The sequence below is a fragment of the Centroberyx affinis genome, unplaced genomic scaffold, assembly GCF_046629955.1.
Source record: "Centroberyx affinis isolate AG114_WGS23_722 - 3 ecotype Tasmania unplaced genomic scaffold, CSIRO-AGI_Caff_v1 ptg002593l_1, whole genome shotgun sequence".
Lineage (NCBI taxonomy): Eukaryota > Metazoa > Chordata > Actinopteri > Beryciformes > Berycidae > Centroberyx > Centroberyx affinis.
In genome coordinates this window covers 103,150-122,197 of record NW_027280796.1, presented here as the reverse complement: position 1 = coordinate 122,197, position 19,048 = coordinate 103,150, and the positions used below count along the sequence as shown (strand labels likewise).

Here is a 19,048-nt window from a genome sequence, read left to right as displayed (position 1 = left end):
AGAGGTAAACAAAATCATTGTTAAGTAGGGCCACTCAGCTTATTCATTAATTTGCCTGAATCCTCAGCTGATGTCTCAGGTATAACACTGAAGAACATGTAATCCCATCACCCTCCTCTGCTCCTCCTCTCTTTCCCTCCCTCCCTCATCTCCTCCCAGTTACTTCCTAGTTCCTGAAACAAGAAGCGTGATGGAGGGGGAGGAAAAGCAGTGAAAATGAAAAGGGGGTGGTGTCCATTGCGCAACTTGCCTTGGTGGGGGCAGCTGTTGCCCGGTTGTGCCACCGGGGGGCGCTGATGTGTCAATGTCTTCCACAGGGGAAGTGCACACTGGCTTACTGGAGGCAAACTCCATGGCATACTGGAGGACATCTGCCAGAGGGAACCTCTTGGGGCCCGAGCCATAACTCAGATACCTGAGGGAGGGAAAGAGAAAGAGAGAGAGAGGAAAGCAGAGGGAGAGAGATAAAAGGAAAGAGGGAATAACGAGGAAGAAGAGACAGAGAAGGGCACGGCCAGAGTGAGAAATTATTCCCATGGCTGTATTAGAAAGCTTTATTGACCTTAGCTAAGTAAACGGGCGTTGGCCGGCATGCTGTACCTCTCCAGTCGCTGCTGGAGCAGCGTCAGATGCTCTTTCAGCCTCCTGATCTCCTCCCTCTTGATCCTGGTGATGTCCCTGTTCCTGTCCATGTACCTGCCAGCACACAGAGCAGAGCTGGGGCTTCAGGCTTAAGGAAACCAAGTGTCATTTACAGCAGAGAGAAATTTATTAGAACACCCTCTTCTACTCTTCTATACTGATGACCAGTGCTAAGATTTCCATCACCTGTCCATGTAAAGCATAGAGGGGAACTCAAGCTTGTTGTGGATCTTCTCAGGTCGTCCCAGTGCTTGGTTGAACTCAAATCTGGACAGTTCAAAGGTCAACACAGGAGGGAGTTCAGTGAACCAGTGCTGAAAGAAAATAAAATGTTGATAGAGATTATTTACTTATACATTACATTAGAATGAATTAGAATAGAATGAACATGTTCCCTTTAGACCAGGGGTTCGAAAACATGTGGACCCTCGTTTCCTAAGATTCAGGGACCCCCATCTGGGAGACTTGTTGTTGTTGTTGAATTAGTCTTGAATTGTATAACTGCCTACACTGTGCGTGGGGAGACAATAGCGGTGAGAATAAAAGCTATGATTAAAAGAGTCCTTAAAATACAGCAAAATTATACTATTCCTCATTTTACTGAGGACCCCACTTTGAAAACTGCTGCTTTGAACATCTAAATCAGATTTGTTGCTGCTGTGTTAGTGTGTTCATAACAGAAGTAGAGGGACGGACACCTGAGACATTACAACATTAATGTTATCTGGCAAACACACACATGGCCTAGTTGCACTGTGACAGCCAGGTTATGTGCTGAGAGCCAAGCCTCTCTTCACCACTGAAGAGAGGCACACAAACACATAAATCACAGTGTATCTAAGTGTTGACACCATGGAAAGAACACACAGTTCTTCAGCACAGCCCCCCATCATTTTTGACATTTCTTCTTTATTTGAGTACTAAATAACTCACCACCAGAGTCTACAGAAAACTTCAAACATGGTAATTTTACATCTAAATTGTTGCTTTTGAGCATCAATTCACACTGATGGTTATTCCTATGACGTGAACACAGCCTCGCTCTTACTCTATCTCTTAGGCTCTCTCCCCGTCTTTCTCTCTCTCCCTCCTAGTTTATTCCAGGGGGTTGGGTGCCATGCCCATCTGTGTACTGGCCTGGTAATTAGCTGCTCACAGCTGCTGTGGGACAGCGTGGGCAAGGCTACAGCTAACCAGAGGTCAAACTCAGACTAGCAGGGGGGTCACTGAGGGGCAGGGGGGGGTCAACCCTGTGGAGAGGATCCACCACACAATCCCAAATTATTTAACACCAATGTCTTCTCTTGAGTGCTGCTGGTAGCGGGTGACTGATGACTCCTTCGTGGAAGAGTAAATAACTGTGACTTTTTGATTTGTTACTGAGCCTCAGTAATTTGTACTTGGTTTGCCACTGCGCTGTTATGAAATCATTTCCATGGCACACTCACCACATCTTTATATTACAATATAAAGATGCATAAACATATTACTAATGCACATGTTTCTTTAGGTCGGTTTCCATCCAAGTACTTTCATGCCAATTATGATGCATCAAATAAGAAAAGTTGAATGTAAATGACACATTTTTATAAAAAATTATTCCAATATCGCACAACAGATTTTATGGAAATGCATTTGTCAAATAAATACTGATATAGCATTTTTTCCATCATTGCCACATACACTGTCACTCCCATGTATAAGTCTCTTTTGTGCTTGTATGGCCATGTACCAAATGCATTTCTTTGTTTTCATCTTTGGATGAAAACAACATTGGCCAAAATTAGTCAAGTCCAAAAAATATCATTCTCAATTTGTTTTCAGTTGCTTTCCATTTTTCTCATGGATGTGTTTCTGACTTCACTTGCATTAGCTACATTCAGGAAGCCTATTTACTCGCTTCCACCTAGCTGTGGGAAACACACTTAATTCACATTTTATTTTTTCCAACATACTGTATGTTTGCTCAAAATAGCTGGATGGAAACATAACTGTTGTGTGTGTATCTCATCCCGCCTTGGCACTGACCTCCTGTCCGGACCTGGCAGAGTTCTCTGCCGAGTGCAGGGACTCGATCTCGCCCTCGATCATTGCTGCCTCGAGACACTCATGGAGGTCTTTGAAGCCATTCACCTGCAGGGGGTACTGCCCAAACATCTCTGTGTTCTCAAATTTTTTACCTGAGGAATTCACACACACACACATAAAAAAAAGGATTGCGATGAACAGATGAGCACCCATGGAGTGACACACAGATTGATAATTGTTGACTTAATTGAAAGAGACTTTGAGAACAAGCACAGTGTGTACCTATTAGAGGCAGTTGCATTCCCTATTATGCAACCTACTCCTTAGAGCTGTGTCCTCACAGTGAGTGAGACAGAGAGCGAGAGAGAGACGAGAAAGAGAGAGGAAGAAGGAGAGAGCGAGATGGAGAGCACCATATGTATAGGCCCGGGGAGAAATGGGTCAGGCGTGAGAGAAGAGCTGGAAAGGCAGAGCGCTTGAGAGAAAAAGCAATAATAGGAGCCATTTCACACTCGTTTGCATCCAAGCTGATTTTCACTAGTTCAGCAGTCGCTCACTCATCATGACCACTTTAACAGCAGCACAGACCTCTTTGTATCAAGTACTGATGAGAAGTCAAAAAATAAAAAGGGGTGGAGGGGAGTTGTTAGCGGACATGCAGATGAGGCATTAAGGTCATTTTATGAGCAGAAGTGTCCGCTGGCCCAGCTTTCGGTGGCTCTGGGCCAGTATTGTCATGCATAATAAGCGCAATGTCAATCAGCCGTCAAGGTCTTCCACGATCAATGCAGCTGCCCTCTTCCTCTTTTACATGGGCCACATCTCATTAAAACAAGGTCACCTTTCATTACCGGGGGCAAGGACTCGCTTGCTTTCTGGCTGCTGCGTCGAGGCCATGCTAAGCCTCTCTCTCTCTCTCTCTCTCTCTCTCACTCTGATCAGTTTGTGTTTTAACACCGTTCCACCTCATCTCACCTTCCAGGACACCCACAGCCAGGAAGCGTCCGTAGAAAAGCTCCACCATGGGGTTCTTTGGCTTCTCACCCTCCCTGACGGAAAAAAGAAGAGGAGGTCACAAACACACAAGCCACAGCTGTTTAAAGAGGGCATCTCTGCCTCAGAGCCACGCGAATAACGCTCATTTCATTTTCCGTTTTGCACACTAAAACCACCACGCATGTGTCTATTTCCTGTCCATTCTCTCCTCAGTGCTAGCATAGCGGAGCGGTGCTTACCTGTCCTCCTCGGCCTTCATCTGGAAGGCGTCCTCCAGCCAGTCCAGCAGCTTGTGGGTGAACTCGCTCACATCCTGCTGTTGGGCAAAGCACAGACATAAATACATAAAGACCAATTACGGGGCTGCGTTTGGGACACAGAGGTCACAGAGTCAAACTACGGGACTTTTCTACGCCTCGGAGCAAGCGCTCAGTTAAATCAGTGTTGTGTCTGTCATTTGCTGATATAGACGGATATGAGATGACTCGTCTTGGCAGAGGAGTTCACAGATTGCTGAACTTCAAAGGGAACCTGCAGGCCCCGAGGCCACTCTCTCATAGACATCAATGCCGCCCTGTAATTCAGGTCAATGCCTCTCCAACCTGACTAATACACAGAGGAGATACATGACTGATGAGTACAGCGGCCAGAGGGCTGACCTCAGTTAACCTACACAGAGACGTTAGCTTAGTGCAATTGCTATTGGAAGGAGAGGGGCCGGGGACAGTTTTGGGACGTTTGTCATATAAGCAGTACATTACAGGATATTTGCATACACAGGCTAATTCCTGGTCGATATTGTTTTTCAGAGTTCAGCGGGGGTTTGTGGGTTTGGGGATTAACATTTATAGACATGGGAGGTTAAGCGTCTCAGAATGGAAAGAGCCAAGTCAGCAGAACGATAATGGAACTGAGGGGTCAAGCTCTCGACCAAAAGGACAAGACACAAAAAGGGGTTGAAAAGGTATTAAATCTATCAGGTGTGTGCAAATGGAAAACTATGATGCAGTGCTTGTTTTCCAAAGGAAAAAGGGGGGACAGATGTCACCAACTGAGTTCTACCCTCGCAGACCTGGTTCTTATGAAATCATTTATGCTCGCGCAAGTAACTTTTCCCACTCATACCAGTATACCACCCTTCAGTATTGATGTTCTCCTCATTGGACATTGCCATTATTAAGTGTAATAATGTAATCACACCCAGCTTATGGTTGGAAGAGGCTTACCTGCTGTGACTCACTGGACTTAAAGGCATCTTTGAGGATCTCCACAGCGCGTGAGGGATCCACGTACTTCCTCTTGGACCCCACCATGAGGGAGAAGAGGTTCCTCAGCTCCTGCATGAAGGGCAGGTTCCTGTGCTCCTGGTTGGAGAAATGCAAACAGTTCTACCACAACTACTTGGTGTAATTGACTCATTGAAGATCGCCAAGTAGGTGCGTAATCTCAAGAGAGAAATTCAGTTGTCACAGCAGAACAACATATGACATAGTAATCATAATACATGGTGTGTGTTTAATGCACACAGTGACACACACACACGTAGTAGGGCTGCAATTTTTGCAAATTTGAAAATGTTCTATGTGTCTATTGCGATTTGGAAATTGTGGTAGCCAGTATTCAAGGCAGTTTCAATATTATCTTAATTTAAATTGGTAATTTTATAGAAAGTTGAACAATACCAGCATAGTGATCTGCTAATAAAGACCATAATGAGAATGAGGATATATGGCAAAGTCAAACTTAACACTCCATACTGAGATTTGTTAACAGCGCATGATAAGAAAACATTTGTTTTTCTGTTTTTCTGTGCTGGTGAGTCAGGGATGCTGATGTCAAGATTAGGACCTAAGCTCTAGCAGTCTCTCACTGTTGGAAGCAAATGGTCAGTGATTAAGACTGAGGGGACTGAGATCAAGAGATGACTGCCCCGAGCCATACAGCCACAGCAGAGGCTTAGACCAGATTAGTGACAGGACGCCAACCCTATGGTGAGCTCTCTGTAGGGAAAGAAGGGGAAAACGACAACATTTTGACAACTATGAGTGCTAATGTAACGTGGACAGCGGCTAGGCCAAGTTAAGCAGCTCAAAGTTGCCGAAACCCCTGCAGCACTTGAAACATACTTTTTCTTCATGTGTATGTGTGTGCTGGTAGAGAAATGCCAAGGCTCCATCAAATATTTGAGAGGACTGTCCGGGGGCAACGCTAAGCCTGTGTGACCTAAGGGTGAGATCACACAGCTGCTGAGTGGTGCCTTAACATCCTACATCAATTTCATCCTGGTGGCTCATGGCTCTCTGTAGAGGGTCAAGCCTTCTGAGCTAAAACCCTGGTAGGTTAGGGCTGCTCTGAGGTAAGCTGGGCAGACACAAAGTCCCACACACAGGGGACCGGATGAACTGGCATCAAAAGAGATCACACTCTGACCTAAAGGTTAATTCCAGTTATTTTCAACCTGGATCTTACTTTCCGAGTTTTTGCCATCATGACGATTGTGTTCAAAATTTCATCACTTACTTCACTGTGGAGTTTTACGTTCCTCCAGTTTCTCTCCAATACACACCCACAGGGTCAGAAAAATAAGGGCCAGGTTGAAAATAACTGAAATGATTATATTAGTATATAAGAAATCTGCAATGCAGCTATCGCCATTTCATCCTTCTCTGTTGGAGACCTGGGAGGATGGGAGGGTGTCTCACCTTCTGGTTGCGGGGCAGGTCCTGCACCCTGGCCGGGGGAGAGTAGTGGAGCACCAGCCTCTGGAACTCCAGCAGGTTGAACAGAGACTGCAGGGGAGGAATAGACGGGTCAGTAACATCTCGTAATAAGGCAGCCTTGGCCCAGATATGTGCCATTGTCTTACATGAGAAAACATCACGCAAACTCCACTGAAAAATCTAGCGTGGCTTTGATTTGGTGTGGCCTTGCTCACTGACAAAAATATACTTTACAGAACATGACTTGAGACTTTTTACAAATTGTTAGGATCCACTCTTCAAATCAGCGTACTTCCAATGCAGCAAGCAGCACAAATTTAAAACGTTTCTGCCCACCACAGTCTATTTTGGTGGAAGGAGGCAAAACAGTATGTAATGTATGTTTTCCTATAAGCAAGACCAAATGAAATTGCCAGAATTTGACATGACGTTTGTCCCATACAACAGAATGGCACATACTGGGGCCTAAGACGTTCAACATGTCACACTCCTAACTGCCTTAACAAGAGCTCTTCATGCTCATAACTACAGCGTTTTAGAGTGTGATAGTCCTAGTGCTTGTCAGTTGAATTTTATGGTCATAGTGCTGTTATTGCCCTGTTGTATGTGAAGTGAAGAAAAAAATAGAGAGTCTCTTAAGATTTAGAAATCCAGTAACGAAAAGAGAAAGTTGTTTACTCCTTTTTTGTCACCTGCTTTCAGTAAGCCTAGCAGAGGGGTCAAGTTCGGACTGTGCCATCTTTTAAAGGGTGGGGGTTACATTACACACAGGAGCCAGGCAGCATGTGACGGTGTATCCAGTGTTCATCTGGCATATTTCATCTCAGTTCACATTCTACCACAGGCTCCGCGAGGATACAAGAAACTAATGGTGTTTGTGATGGCGGGGGAAAAAGATTTCTGCATACAAGCATTTAGATGATGCCCTTATCCATAGCGACTTAAGATGACTGCAATAGAATAAGCTTCAATTACCGGATCACCAAAATTACAAGCAACCAAAAAGAAATGAAATAAGGAATGTAAAAGCCAGTGCCCTTGCAATATTCCTGTGACCACACCAAGATTATGTAAGTGCAAAGTGCTATGAGAAGAAGAAAACAGAAACAAACTGAAGGGATTTTTAGAGCACAATTAGAGAGGAGTAGAGAGAGGTTAACATTCAGAAAAAAGGCTCAATTTAAGTAAAGATTGTTTTTAAAAGGCTCCATTTTAAATTTCATATGATCTGTGCACCTGAATGACCGCACTGAACCAGCAGGTATTGCCGACATTCTTCAGCCCCACAGGGCAGTTGTCCATCCTCTTCCTGTCATGGGGGTTGGGCGAATCACTCCATACTTCTGTGTGGGTGCGCTTCAGACTTGCCTTGTTCTCTGCTATGCTGGCCTCCAGAACTCTACATAGGGAGGGAGGCACATCACAAACATATCCAAATAAAGCAAGTTATACTCCAATGCCTCCCTTAGGGTTTTACTGAAAGACTGAAGTTGACATTTAAACCAAGGATTGGTATCAACAGGTTGTTTTCTTTTTTGGACACAAGTTGCATTCAGAATTTCCTGGTGTATAACAGGTGAGTAATAATGATGAGCCCACCTGCTGATGGCCTGCTCCTCATCGGTGATGCCCGTCTCCCTGAAAGCCCGGTTGGACTCCTCCAGGCTGAGGGCGATGGCCCTCTGCAGGTCATCCTTGTCATCCCCAGTCAGGTCAATCACGTCTGCAGCAACACACACACAACAGTCCACTCTGTTCATGTGTGACTCACTGGCTATGTTCACATGCAGACTAAGGCTATGTTCAGCCAGGCAGCTCAAATCTGATTTTTTGGCAAGTCAGATATTTTTTTTCTCATGTGTGAACAGTAAAAAAACTACATGGAATCTGATCTTTTCAAATCAGGTTTCATGTGTGTGTGGTTTGAATTGATTGAGTTTATTCAACAATTCTATATAAAAGCAGGCATATCATGACAGGCCAATACATTACAAACAGAAAAGGTCAAGGATGACACAATAAAGCCCTAAGGCTTATTTCGATTGTGGTCAACAAATGCAATTCAAATCGCATTTGTGGGCATGTGACTCAGTTGGACCGCTGTGATCAGATTCCAAGTGTTTTTTTCCCCTGCGCAACGTTTGACCTGATATGCTGCGACTTGAGCGGGAAGCAACATAAACAAACAGCAACATATCTGAGCAAGAACAAACATCTAGAGTCAGGAAAATTCAAGTGCCTGGACCAAAGAGGAGGATGCAGACAAAGCTGGCAGGCATGTATAGAAGGCGGAATTAAAAGTAAATTTAATTCATATTAAAATATAATATTAATATGAAATAAATTAAATAATAATATTAATGTAAAATTCATATTCCCTTAAGTCCACGGAAAATTTAGAGGAAAACTGGGAGGGAGACGAACACACTTAGCTCCCTTCTCTCCTCTACCCACCAAACCAGTGGCAATCGGCACACAGCTGATTGACAGCTAGGAGCGAAGCCAGCAGCGTTGTCCAAGTATGCTACTCACTAGTGTCTGCCTGGCTGCCCACGCTGATGTATCTGTCGTTGGCCACCTGGGAGGTCTGGTAGTAGGTGGCCTCATCTTGCTGAGGCACCTTGGCGTTCTTCTCCGTCAGGAACGCCACAGCCTCCGCCAGGTCTCCATTGCTCACCTGCAGCAGCAGAGGGGACAGGTAAGACTGTGGGGAAGCACTTCTGAAGTGTCACAATGATTCATAATTTATGTAAGTCTCGGCTAGTGTTTCTGCACACGGCTTATGGGTGGTTCAGTGCTGGTTGGATAAGAACAGATGAAATGAATTTGCATCAAAACTCAACTTGAACAAGGATCCTACATATTGTTGCATTTTTTTTTTTTTTTTTCTTAACTGGATTTGAAGATTTGTAAGCTGATAGTGGCTGGGGAACACTACTACTGAATTAAATTACGCTATCTCTCTACTCAAGCTAAAGATTATTCTTCAGCTTGAGTGTAATGGCAGTGTGTCCCAAGCTGCATGTTAAAAATGTGTGGTCATGTTCATATCAGAAATAAAACTTTTGCCATACTTTTGGGAATTGGAAAGACCTGGAAATTATCAAATTGATTTTCCAGTTTTTCCAGACCTGCACAGTAACTCGGCAAACTGTCAGTGACACAAATTCAAATTAGGACAACTGTGTAAATATGTGTATATATGATAATTAGTATCCTCTAAAGACCAAGATAAATGTAGCAAAAATTGATAATTTGCTACATGCACCTCGAACACTGAGGGAGCTGCTCTCTCTGCCCCCCGTGTGTGTGTCTGTATGTGTGTGATAATAAGTGAAGACAGATTTTAAAAAGAGAGAAACTGAGTTTGCATAAGACAGTGTCTGAATGTATGCCTAAGACGGACAAAGAGACAAACAGAGCAGGGGAAAGGCTGTATACATGTGCGTCAGCCCTGATATTAGTGTTTGTGATGCATGTGTGCCATGTCAGTACTGTACCTGCAGGGCCTGCTGGAGCAGCTGGACGTCTGTGGTGCCTGTGACCTCCCTCAACTGGTTTAATAGAGTCTGCTGGTGCTATTGGAGGAGAGGTGGGACACAGGAAAGGTCAGAGGGGAGCATGGAGGCAGAGAAGACAGGTGAATAAACAGACTCAGACAAAAAAAAAAAGTCAATAAACAAGTCAAACATGGACAACTGTAAGACTGAAAACACTGCCAACATTTCAACCAAATCTAAAATAAAAATAGAAAGTCTGTTTGTGGTTGTATGATATTGTGATGGGACAATTCAAATAAGTCTTATGTATGGGATACAATGGGTTGTAAAAGAACAAAAGCTACATTTGATATTTACAGCAAAACATTGTGACACTACTTTATTGCTAGGCCAAAGGGTCTCAATTGTTCTAATGTGCTGCCACTATATAACACACAAAAAATCTAATTATAAATTGTGTAGAGACATAACAGCAAGTCTACAAAAGGAGCTAGCAAAATACAAAATACGCTTCAGGACAAGAAGCATAATTGCATTAATTTTGAATGGGGACAGGGAGTGTTGTCATAAACTGATTCCATTAGATGTTAATGAGTTCAGGGTAATGTGTTTTCATTTTCTCCTTTATTTTTTTTCCATTTGGAAAAAAACAAAAAAACGTAAATGTTGTCAAGGAACTCTGAGATGACCAGCTACCGATTTTGGCCTCCTGGTTTGAAGTAATTAACCCTCACACATTTCAAAGCATTTAAACATTCTCACCAATTTGGAAAAGCTAGGCTTTGCTGTAACAAATGAGCCAGGAGAGAAGAAAGAAAGATGTCAATCCTGGAGGCCACCGTCTTTAGCTAATGAGTGCACCAGTGTCTGACCTACTGTTATATGTCAAACCCAGCTGGGGTGCATGGCCTTACCACACACTTAACCTGCAATGCCCGCCTTGAATGAATGCACTCTAAATAATGGGGGAGTGCACTTACTGTCAGCGCCCAAGGCAGGCATCTTTTAAAAGTAACAAGAGAAGAGACCAAGGCTTTCACAAGTGCAGCGGGCAACAGATAGGACTAGGAAAGTGTGCTTATTCAAAGGCATCCTGAACAGAAGCAGGTAAAACTAAGATCATATCTGCAAAATGCAAAAATGCACTGATGTAAAAATGATTTCTTTTCATCACCTCCGACCTCAAGCTGTTTCAGCACTACAACTACAACATGTATCTGTAGTCGTCCGTCATATAATTTGCTGTCAAAATTGCAAAACAACAGCATGGTAATTCGGAAAATACACTCTTTATTCAACCATTGAAATGCCAGCTGGCTGGGAGAGGGGGAAAGTGAGATGTCGCAGCTGGTGCACATCAGTTACTATGCCAAGCATTCAAAATAACATGTAGAAACTGTTTTTATCAAAAAACAGTGGTCCAAACAAACGGCAAACATATACCTTCCTAGCTCTAATTTGACTGCTTCCCACAAGAAGAAAGTGATGTAGCACTGCTTCCCACAAGAAACCACTGATGTTTGCTAGTGCACTAGACAAGTGGCATAACAAGCTGAATAACAAGTGAATTTAGTGTTAATCGCCTCAGAAGGATTTTGTGTTGGTCTCTTGCGGTGCACACGCGAACCAAAGTATCTGCAGAATTGTTGGTGACATGTTAAGTTTAAGTTGAACATGGTCATTTTGGTCTTGCACCCCAAAAGTTGTTAGGTTGGCCCATTAATATTAGCAGATTGTTGATTAGTTCCTTTGAGATACAAATGCAGTCCCTTGAATCTCCTCAATGTCACTCAATGGGACTTTGGCAGTGCGAAAGATTCTGCATAGCGCTGCAGTGTGGAATACATGGATTACTATACGATTGATTCAATAGCCAGGCCCTGGGGAAACCAACCAACCTGGATAATTTTCCCATAATTCTTTGAGAATGCTAGCTTGGAGGGACCCGCTGCTAAATTGACCTAGGCCTATAGGGCAACAATTAATAATAAACTAGAAATAACCGCCTCCAGATGTAATGAAATTCCCTCCAGGCGTTCCTGAGATATCGCGTTCATGAGAATGGGACGGACGTGAGGTCGCAGTGACCTTGACCTTTGACCACCAAAATCTAATCAGTTAATCCTTGAGTCCAAGTGGACGTTTGTGCCAAATTTGAAGAAATTCCCTCAAGGCGTTCCTGAGATATCGCGTTCACGAGAATGGGACGGACGTACATACGGACGGACGGATGGACGGACGGACGGACGGACGGACAACCCGAAAACATAATGCCTCCGGCCACGGCTGTCGCCGGCGCGGAGACATGAAAAGCAAGTATTAATAATATTTATCATCATCGTGATCGTCATAATTATAACAAAGTAAGAGTTGGTGGTGGTGGAAGGACATGTAATTCCAACTGAGCCCAGATAGTTCAGTCATTAAAGCATCAGACTTTTAATCTGAAAGTCCAGGGTTCAAGCTCCTGTTTGGGTCAGAGGAGGTTTTCAGGGCAGCAGGACGGTGAACTGGACGGCCCTGGGTTCAAGCCATCCTCCCTGCTGAGGTGTCCTTGAGCAAGACACTGAACCCCTACTAGCCCCAGGGGCGCTGCAGCTGAGCAGAGAGACAGATCATTTTCTTCAATCCTGCCCACATCCTTACATGCCTAGTAGCTACACAATTTTATATAAGCTTAAAAAGTAACCGTGCTTTTTCACCCCAGGGGGCAGCTCTTTTCACAGAGGCATTAGAGAGTGAAAACAGAGTTCACACCCCTGTTAGAGTAAAAGCATATAAATAATGCACCAAACCCATCTTGTCTCTGGCCCTGCTCACAGTTTACTAGGCAAGGATACACAGCTCAGCACGATGAGCTCAGTGCTCATGCAGCTAGCTAGGTCAAAGCACTAGGCTGCTGAGCGTCAACACAACACTGCTCCCTCCCCAGCCTTGAAGATTCCCACAGAGGACAGCTATCCTGATTTAACTGACTTGTCACTGTATTGAGGGAGAAATGCTGCAGTGGGACTCTGACAATCAGTAATGTTTTCCAAGCAATACAGTGTTGAACTAAAACTAGGAGAGAAACTTTCTGAACGCTCTAAATGCAGTGCCTAAATTACACATATAATACACCCAATGGCAAACATTTAACTTTAGCTAATAAAACTCCTCTTCGACAAATATTCATAACTAGGGGCCACCTAGAAAATATAACATTTGTTGCATTAACCCAATCTAATACATCACATTAAAATAATATATTTCCAGGCATTACAGACACCAGAGATGTTTACACACACACACACAACGTGAAAACGAGTTACAAGCAGTAGACAGGCTACTTTTCCCACAGGCTCCAATTATAGCAGGTTGAGGACTGTATAGTTAAGACGGCTGCCTGTGGTTCCAGTCTGGAGTTGGGATGCTTTATGGCATTTCCTCACTATCCTTAAGAGCTCCATGAACAAACCATTCAAAGTTCAGTGTAGTTCTTGTGCTTATACAGGCTTTTCATTCAGCCGTGTTTCAGCCACTGGGTAGACAAGTAAACATGAAGATGGCCAATGTGTTTTGGTTACTGTCAGAGACTAATGGATGCAGGTTGGTCAGCGTGGAAGACAGAAGGGTCAGTGTAGTGTGAGGGAAGTCACACCTGTGACAGATTTGGGCCAAGTCATCTACAAGCACAGTCATACACACACACACACACACACACACTTCTCATCTTCATGTGACATGTCTGGCGCGCCTGTTTGTCACTCTGGTCGTCTGTCCTTAAGAGGCAGCTTGTGAATGACACCACTGGGTTTTAAATGAACAGAATTCTCTGCCTGGCAGCGGGAGCCAACTTTGTGACTTTACAGCAGGTTACAGGCATGAGCGTTCTCAGTGGACTACACTGCTCCAGCACTATCAGGCTCTCGCAGCCTTGTTTTATGTGCGTATGGTGGAGTTGCATACAAAATAAATAACAGGGGCTGGCTTAGTTGATCTTCGACATGACCTCACCATGATCTACAGGTCACAACATGCCTACCTGCACCACACCCAGTTCTCAAGGAGCGCTACAATGACAGAGCAAAACTTAGTAACAAGCCTTGTAATGTTTGTTACTGAAACACATCGACAAGACACGTAGGCAGTGTTTTACAAACTTCTTCCTCAGGTGAGCCACACTGTCAAAACCACTGAGACTTGAACTGCTTTTGTGGGCTGTTGTGCCGACTATTCTAAAAATACAAATTTTTAGAGTAATTGAGTAATCAATTCAGCTAACTTTACATTGCAGTGATGTAGGAATCAGACAGAAATTGATGGATTCTACAGCCCAAGTTTTACAAATAAATCAGACTAACCCATCACCCATTCACTGCCTGCCTTAGATAAGATGTGGATTTTTTTTTATTATTGCATAAATTAGGTGAGACAGCTATAACATGCATAAACATGTGTGTAAACATACATGAAGAAGAGTTTGAAATTAAATAGATCATGATAGAGCAAATGGCTTCCTACATAATGAGAACTGTCCCATCAAAAACCCATATCTGTTGAAGCCACCGATTTTTAGAGATTTGTTTATTATTTTTACCACTACAATTATTATTACATTTAGCCTATACTACCACTACAACAACTACTACTACATCAGCTGATGATGATGATAATACTAATAATAATAAGGGTGCAATATTAATAATAATAAAAATAATAATAATAATGACGATCTTGCTGCAACCCTATTTTGCTCCTAATTTTAGTAAATAGCTTGAATCAGTTTCTGATTCTTACAAGGTTAAACAATAAAGGCAGCTCCATACCGAGTTAAAACTAAACCTTGGCTGGGCTCTACGATGTGATCCTTTTGCTCTCAATTGTCTAAAACATTATTATATGCCAATAAGAAATAAAATTGAAGGGCACATTTTAAGATCCATTCCTTTGTGTTCAAAATAAGAAATCACTGTTCTCTGGCAACAAGGTACAATACTGAAATAAGCACTGGACTCTTCTCATTTTGTTCATAACAGTCACAACTCTCCATGCCTCTCCTCCTCCTTCACTAAAAGTTTGAAGAAATGAGAACTCCTGTTAATATTAAATGAGCCATAGCAACAATGTCCTGAACTCAAACATCCCTGATTAAATCAGCACTTACTACCAGATACAGCCTAAAATGAAGTAATCTGAAGTTGAAGGAGACTGTGCCATTGCAGTTATTCCAATATGCTCAATATGGCTGGACCACTGAAGATGTGTCTGTTAATTCACTAAAATATCACTGATGAAGTTGCATCAGTTGCTCTGCCACAAACAACACGGTTTGAGTCCTTTGAAGTGGGTCACTAATAGCGGGCTATAATTATGTATGATTTGTATTCTACTATTTTAGTCTGTTTCGACATTCATGTGGCAATCATGTGTTCATTCAAACCAATCACAGGACATACTGCATAATCAGGTTTGTGTAACACTGCTGCTTTTTTGGTTTGGGTCATCATTTAAGTCTGGACTCAAATTAGTTATTTTGGCCCATATTCCTGCCTTCTGAACATCAGCCCAGAAAATAATCAATTCACTGTAGTGGCCAATGTTTTTTAGGCCTGTATATCAGACTTTGCTTTCTACAGTAGGCCTATGCCACAAAATAGAGGTACTGGAATCTGCGCAGGGCAGTAAAAGCATGATAGTGATATAATTCATTAGAACATAAATATATATTTTTCATTGGGACCTGCAGAAATTTCTGCAGAAAATGTTAAGGTTGGATCCAGATTTAACAACATCAGTCGTTACATAACCAACCACGGTAGGCTATGCTCTGTTGGCCATGATGGTCAATGGATAAATTTCACGACTAGTTAGCAACGGAATCACTTTGCTAAAATGTCAGTACGGTCAACTGTACCCGGTGATCTGCCTTTGGTCCAAGTTCTTCTAATTATTGGCAATCTTTCAAAATAGCATGCATTGCCTTGCAGATGTTAACTATCACACACTTGGCGTGCTAGCTAGCAGCTCAGTCCCACCAGGCAACAGCTAAGAGCTCGACTATGTGTCTCTCCAACGTCACCGCTGGCCATGACTTGTAAACAAAGATATCAGATATGTTATGAGTAACCTAAGAAACATTTGCGAACAGAAACCACCAAGTGCTACGCCTTTAAACGAAACATTAACTTCCTTAACGTAAATGGGAACATAGATCATGCAACGTCTTTAACATAGCGTCCTGTGAAAGTAACCAGATTGACTAACTCAATATTATGTGGTTGATGATAACAAATACGAATCTGTCACTGTCACTCGGCCTTGTTTATTTCAATTGACGACACAGTTAGCTAAGGTAGCTAACGTTAGCAAGCAAAGCCTCAGCTCGTCTTTAACATGCGCATCATAACTTGCTAACGTTACAAAACTGCCAAAACTAACGCCAAGGTTTAACTTACGTACTCAAGTTAGCAAACGCTAGCTAGCAGCTAGCAAAACATTAGATAACGCTTCACGTTAAGTTAGGCCTGAATTAACTTAGTTGTGATTTGCAAATAGTGCCTTCAGCTAGCCTGTTACTTTTATGAAACAACTCTGCAATGTAAACCTAACTAGCTAGGTAGCTGGCTAGCCGACTTTGACTGCAAGTAGTTTGAGTCCGAAAACTATTTAGCTAGCCAATTAGGCTAAAGTTAGCAAGCCTCCAAGTTAGCTTCTCTAAGCTTACCTTCTGAGAATGCTGCTGGAGGACATTCTGCTCCACGGTCATGGCCGGTTCAGAGTGAAATGAAGTTAAATTGAAACCAGGAGAAGCAAAACGCGCAGTTTAATTGTCACCAAAGCGAATTAAAACACGATGCTAAGATGTCCCCTCCTTAACCAGCGACATAACGGGCGCCATAGCAGAGTAACTAGCGCAGGTCGTCAGGCATGAAAACATTGCTGCTCCCTGCCTGGGATCTGGGATCGATTACTCAAGTCTGTCTGAACTGCATTTACGTCACGAATCAAAGTCGTGAGAATGACGTCATTTTCAAATTACCCACGGAGATAATGAGATCTTAATACTTTCAAATCATTCATAAATATTATACTGTCGACTACTACTAAAAGCTAAAGAAAGACATATAACGTAAACTGTACTGTCCAATTATTTTGGAATAGCTCATTTGTTTGTAGACTAATAATTCACCATATCTGCAATTATTTTGTCCTCTCACAGATAAATGTTGTTTTTGTTTTCTTTGAGTGTAATAGAAGCAAGAAGAATAAAATATATTCAATTCATTTTATCTTTTTTGCTAAATTCCATCTTCATAAATGTAAGTTTACAGGTTAAAAAAAACCTATTCACAACATGGATATTGAACAATATATGAACGCTATCTTACATTCTTCCAATAAGAAAGATTTGAAATTGATCAATATTTGTCTTTCCTTAAGGTCTTCAAGTAATTATGTTTCATAACACTATATATATAGGGTTAGGGCTATATAGCTACTTGGTATACATTTTGTGTGTATTGTTTATTTTTTATGCAACAAATCTTAAAAGGAAACCTTGATATTTTGTACGGTATTGTTATTTTACCTTCCAGGGAACTTGACACAGTCGAGGCAAAGGATTTCTGCAGCGGCTCCTTAAAAATGTAGCATTCTGCATTGAAAGCAAAGGGTACTTCTGTCTCCAAATGAAGGAGGTCGCTTGTGGCTGCTCACTCAATGATTTCATTGCAGAATGACAATAAGCTCCTTTAGAGTATCTGCAAGAGAAACATGGCCCACACAATATGAAAAAAGTAAAAATAAAAATGCCACGGTATTCCTTCAGAGTGACTGATAAATAAAGCCATAGACAGAGATTCATTAAGCACATATGAGACTGTATATGTGTTAGACTGTTAGATTAACTTTAATATGTTACATTATAAATATTGGATATACTGTATATACCAAATCCATAGTGATTTCAACCACTCAGTTATTATGAGATAGGCCACACCCAGTGATTGGGAGTTAACTGCACACATTTTCTCCTTTGAAAAAACAAAAACTAAGTACTAGTCCTCACATGTCTCCATCCAGTTTCCTGCCTCCTGCCTCATTTTATATTCGGGTTAGTTTGGGTAATTCATTGCTCTCATACAAGCCTTTTTTTAATATAAAGGACATTTCTTATGTGCTAATTTGTTTCCTTCCGTGTCAATCACTGTCAATTGATACTGAGGCAATTTCAGTGCCAGTGAACGAGCCTCAACAGTGACGATGAAGAAGGAAAGTGTACAGACTCCAAAATGACAGCGATAACTTGGATGGGTTTCTCCTCATTATCCAAATCCAAATAGCCTAGGATATGAAGTGTTCAGTGGGAATAAGTCTACAGGTTTGCTTCACAGTCTCACAGGAGATCTATGATAAAAAAAAAGAGACACACAATGAGGTTAAAAACAGGAAGAATTGTATTTTATGTGGAAACAATCCAGATTGCTGAAGATTTGAAGTTGCAACGTGTATTATTGTTAAACTTTAATATATTATTGTCAAGTTAACTGTGATATCTTGGTTTAATTATAAAGCCCGACCTGGTGTCACACAATGTAAAATGTAGAGTAGAGGCCAGAAGAGGCTGCCAGTCTTCCTGGCGAGGGTCTTGTTTGTTTACAGTAATTATACTAATGGCTCAAAACTAAAGTGATAATGATTTATCAATGTTACAATGCTTCACATAGCACCTTTAAATCATCTTTATTCATTGCTTGTCAGCAATGCAATTTGGCTTTAGTTATGCATTCATTTTATTTAAATGTTATTAAACATCTTTCAGTGTGAAGTAATTAGCAGTTTGTTGTATTACAGTTTAAGAGGACTTTCCTCAGCACCGGCCATAATATCATGCACAAACAACTGTAAAACCTTATAAATATTGTGGCTGTGAGCATCTGCACTAATTTTAATAACATTGTGAACCAGATTCATAAATGTTTTTGGCACCCACTTTAGACAATATGAAAATGTATTGGACAGTACAGAATAACTGTGCTAATGGTGCCTTCAAGCCATGTTGGATTTATTCTAATTAGGAGTTTAGCACACATGAACTACTCAACAAAGTGATATTTATTGTGGGAAAGTTGGAATAACTATGATACCTGCATTTTCTGTGCATACATCTTGCACATTAGT

The 19,048-nt window shown here is 42.0% G+C and overlaps 1 protein-coding gene across 2 annotated transcripts in view; it reads right to left on the bottom strand.

The window, feature by feature from the left end:
* usp25 (ubiquitin specific peptidase 25) overlaps positions 1 to 16,777 on the bottom strand; it is a 29,090-nt gene extending 12,313 nt beyond the window's left edge. For both annotated transcript variants that reach the window (XM_071534658.1, XM_071534657.1), the window contains exons 1-13: positions 16,593 to 16,777; positions 9,887 to 9,964; positions 8,919 to 9,063; positions 7,986 to 8,109; positions 7,623 to 7,785; positions 6,369 to 6,455; positions 4,893 to 5,030; positions 3,906 to 3,982; positions 3,646 to 3,719; positions 2,671 to 2,822; positions 829 to 956; positions 601 to 696; positions 251 to 415 (exon numbers count right to left, since the gene is read on the bottom strand). In XM_071534658.1, the coding sequence (XP_071390759.1) occupies positions 251 to 415; positions 601 to 696; positions 829 to 956; positions 2,671 to 2,822; positions 3,646 to 3,719; positions 3,906 to 3,982; positions 4,893 to 5,030; positions 6,369 to 6,455; positions 7,623 to 7,785; positions 7,986 to 8,109; positions 8,919 to 9,063; positions 9,887 to 9,964; positions 16,593 to 16,634 (1,469 nt within the window). In that variant the 5' untranslated portion in view covers positions 16,635 to 16,777. The remainder of the gene's footprint in view (positions 1 to 250; positions 416 to 600; positions 697 to 828; positions 957 to 2,670; positions 2,823 to 3,645; positions 3,720 to 3,905; positions 3,983 to 4,892; positions 5,031 to 6,368; positions 6,456 to 7,622; positions 7,786 to 7,985; positions 8,110 to 8,918; positions 9,064 to 9,886; positions 9,965 to 16,592) is intronic.
* Between the last annotated feature and the right edge of the window lie 2,271 nt (positions 16,778 to 19,048).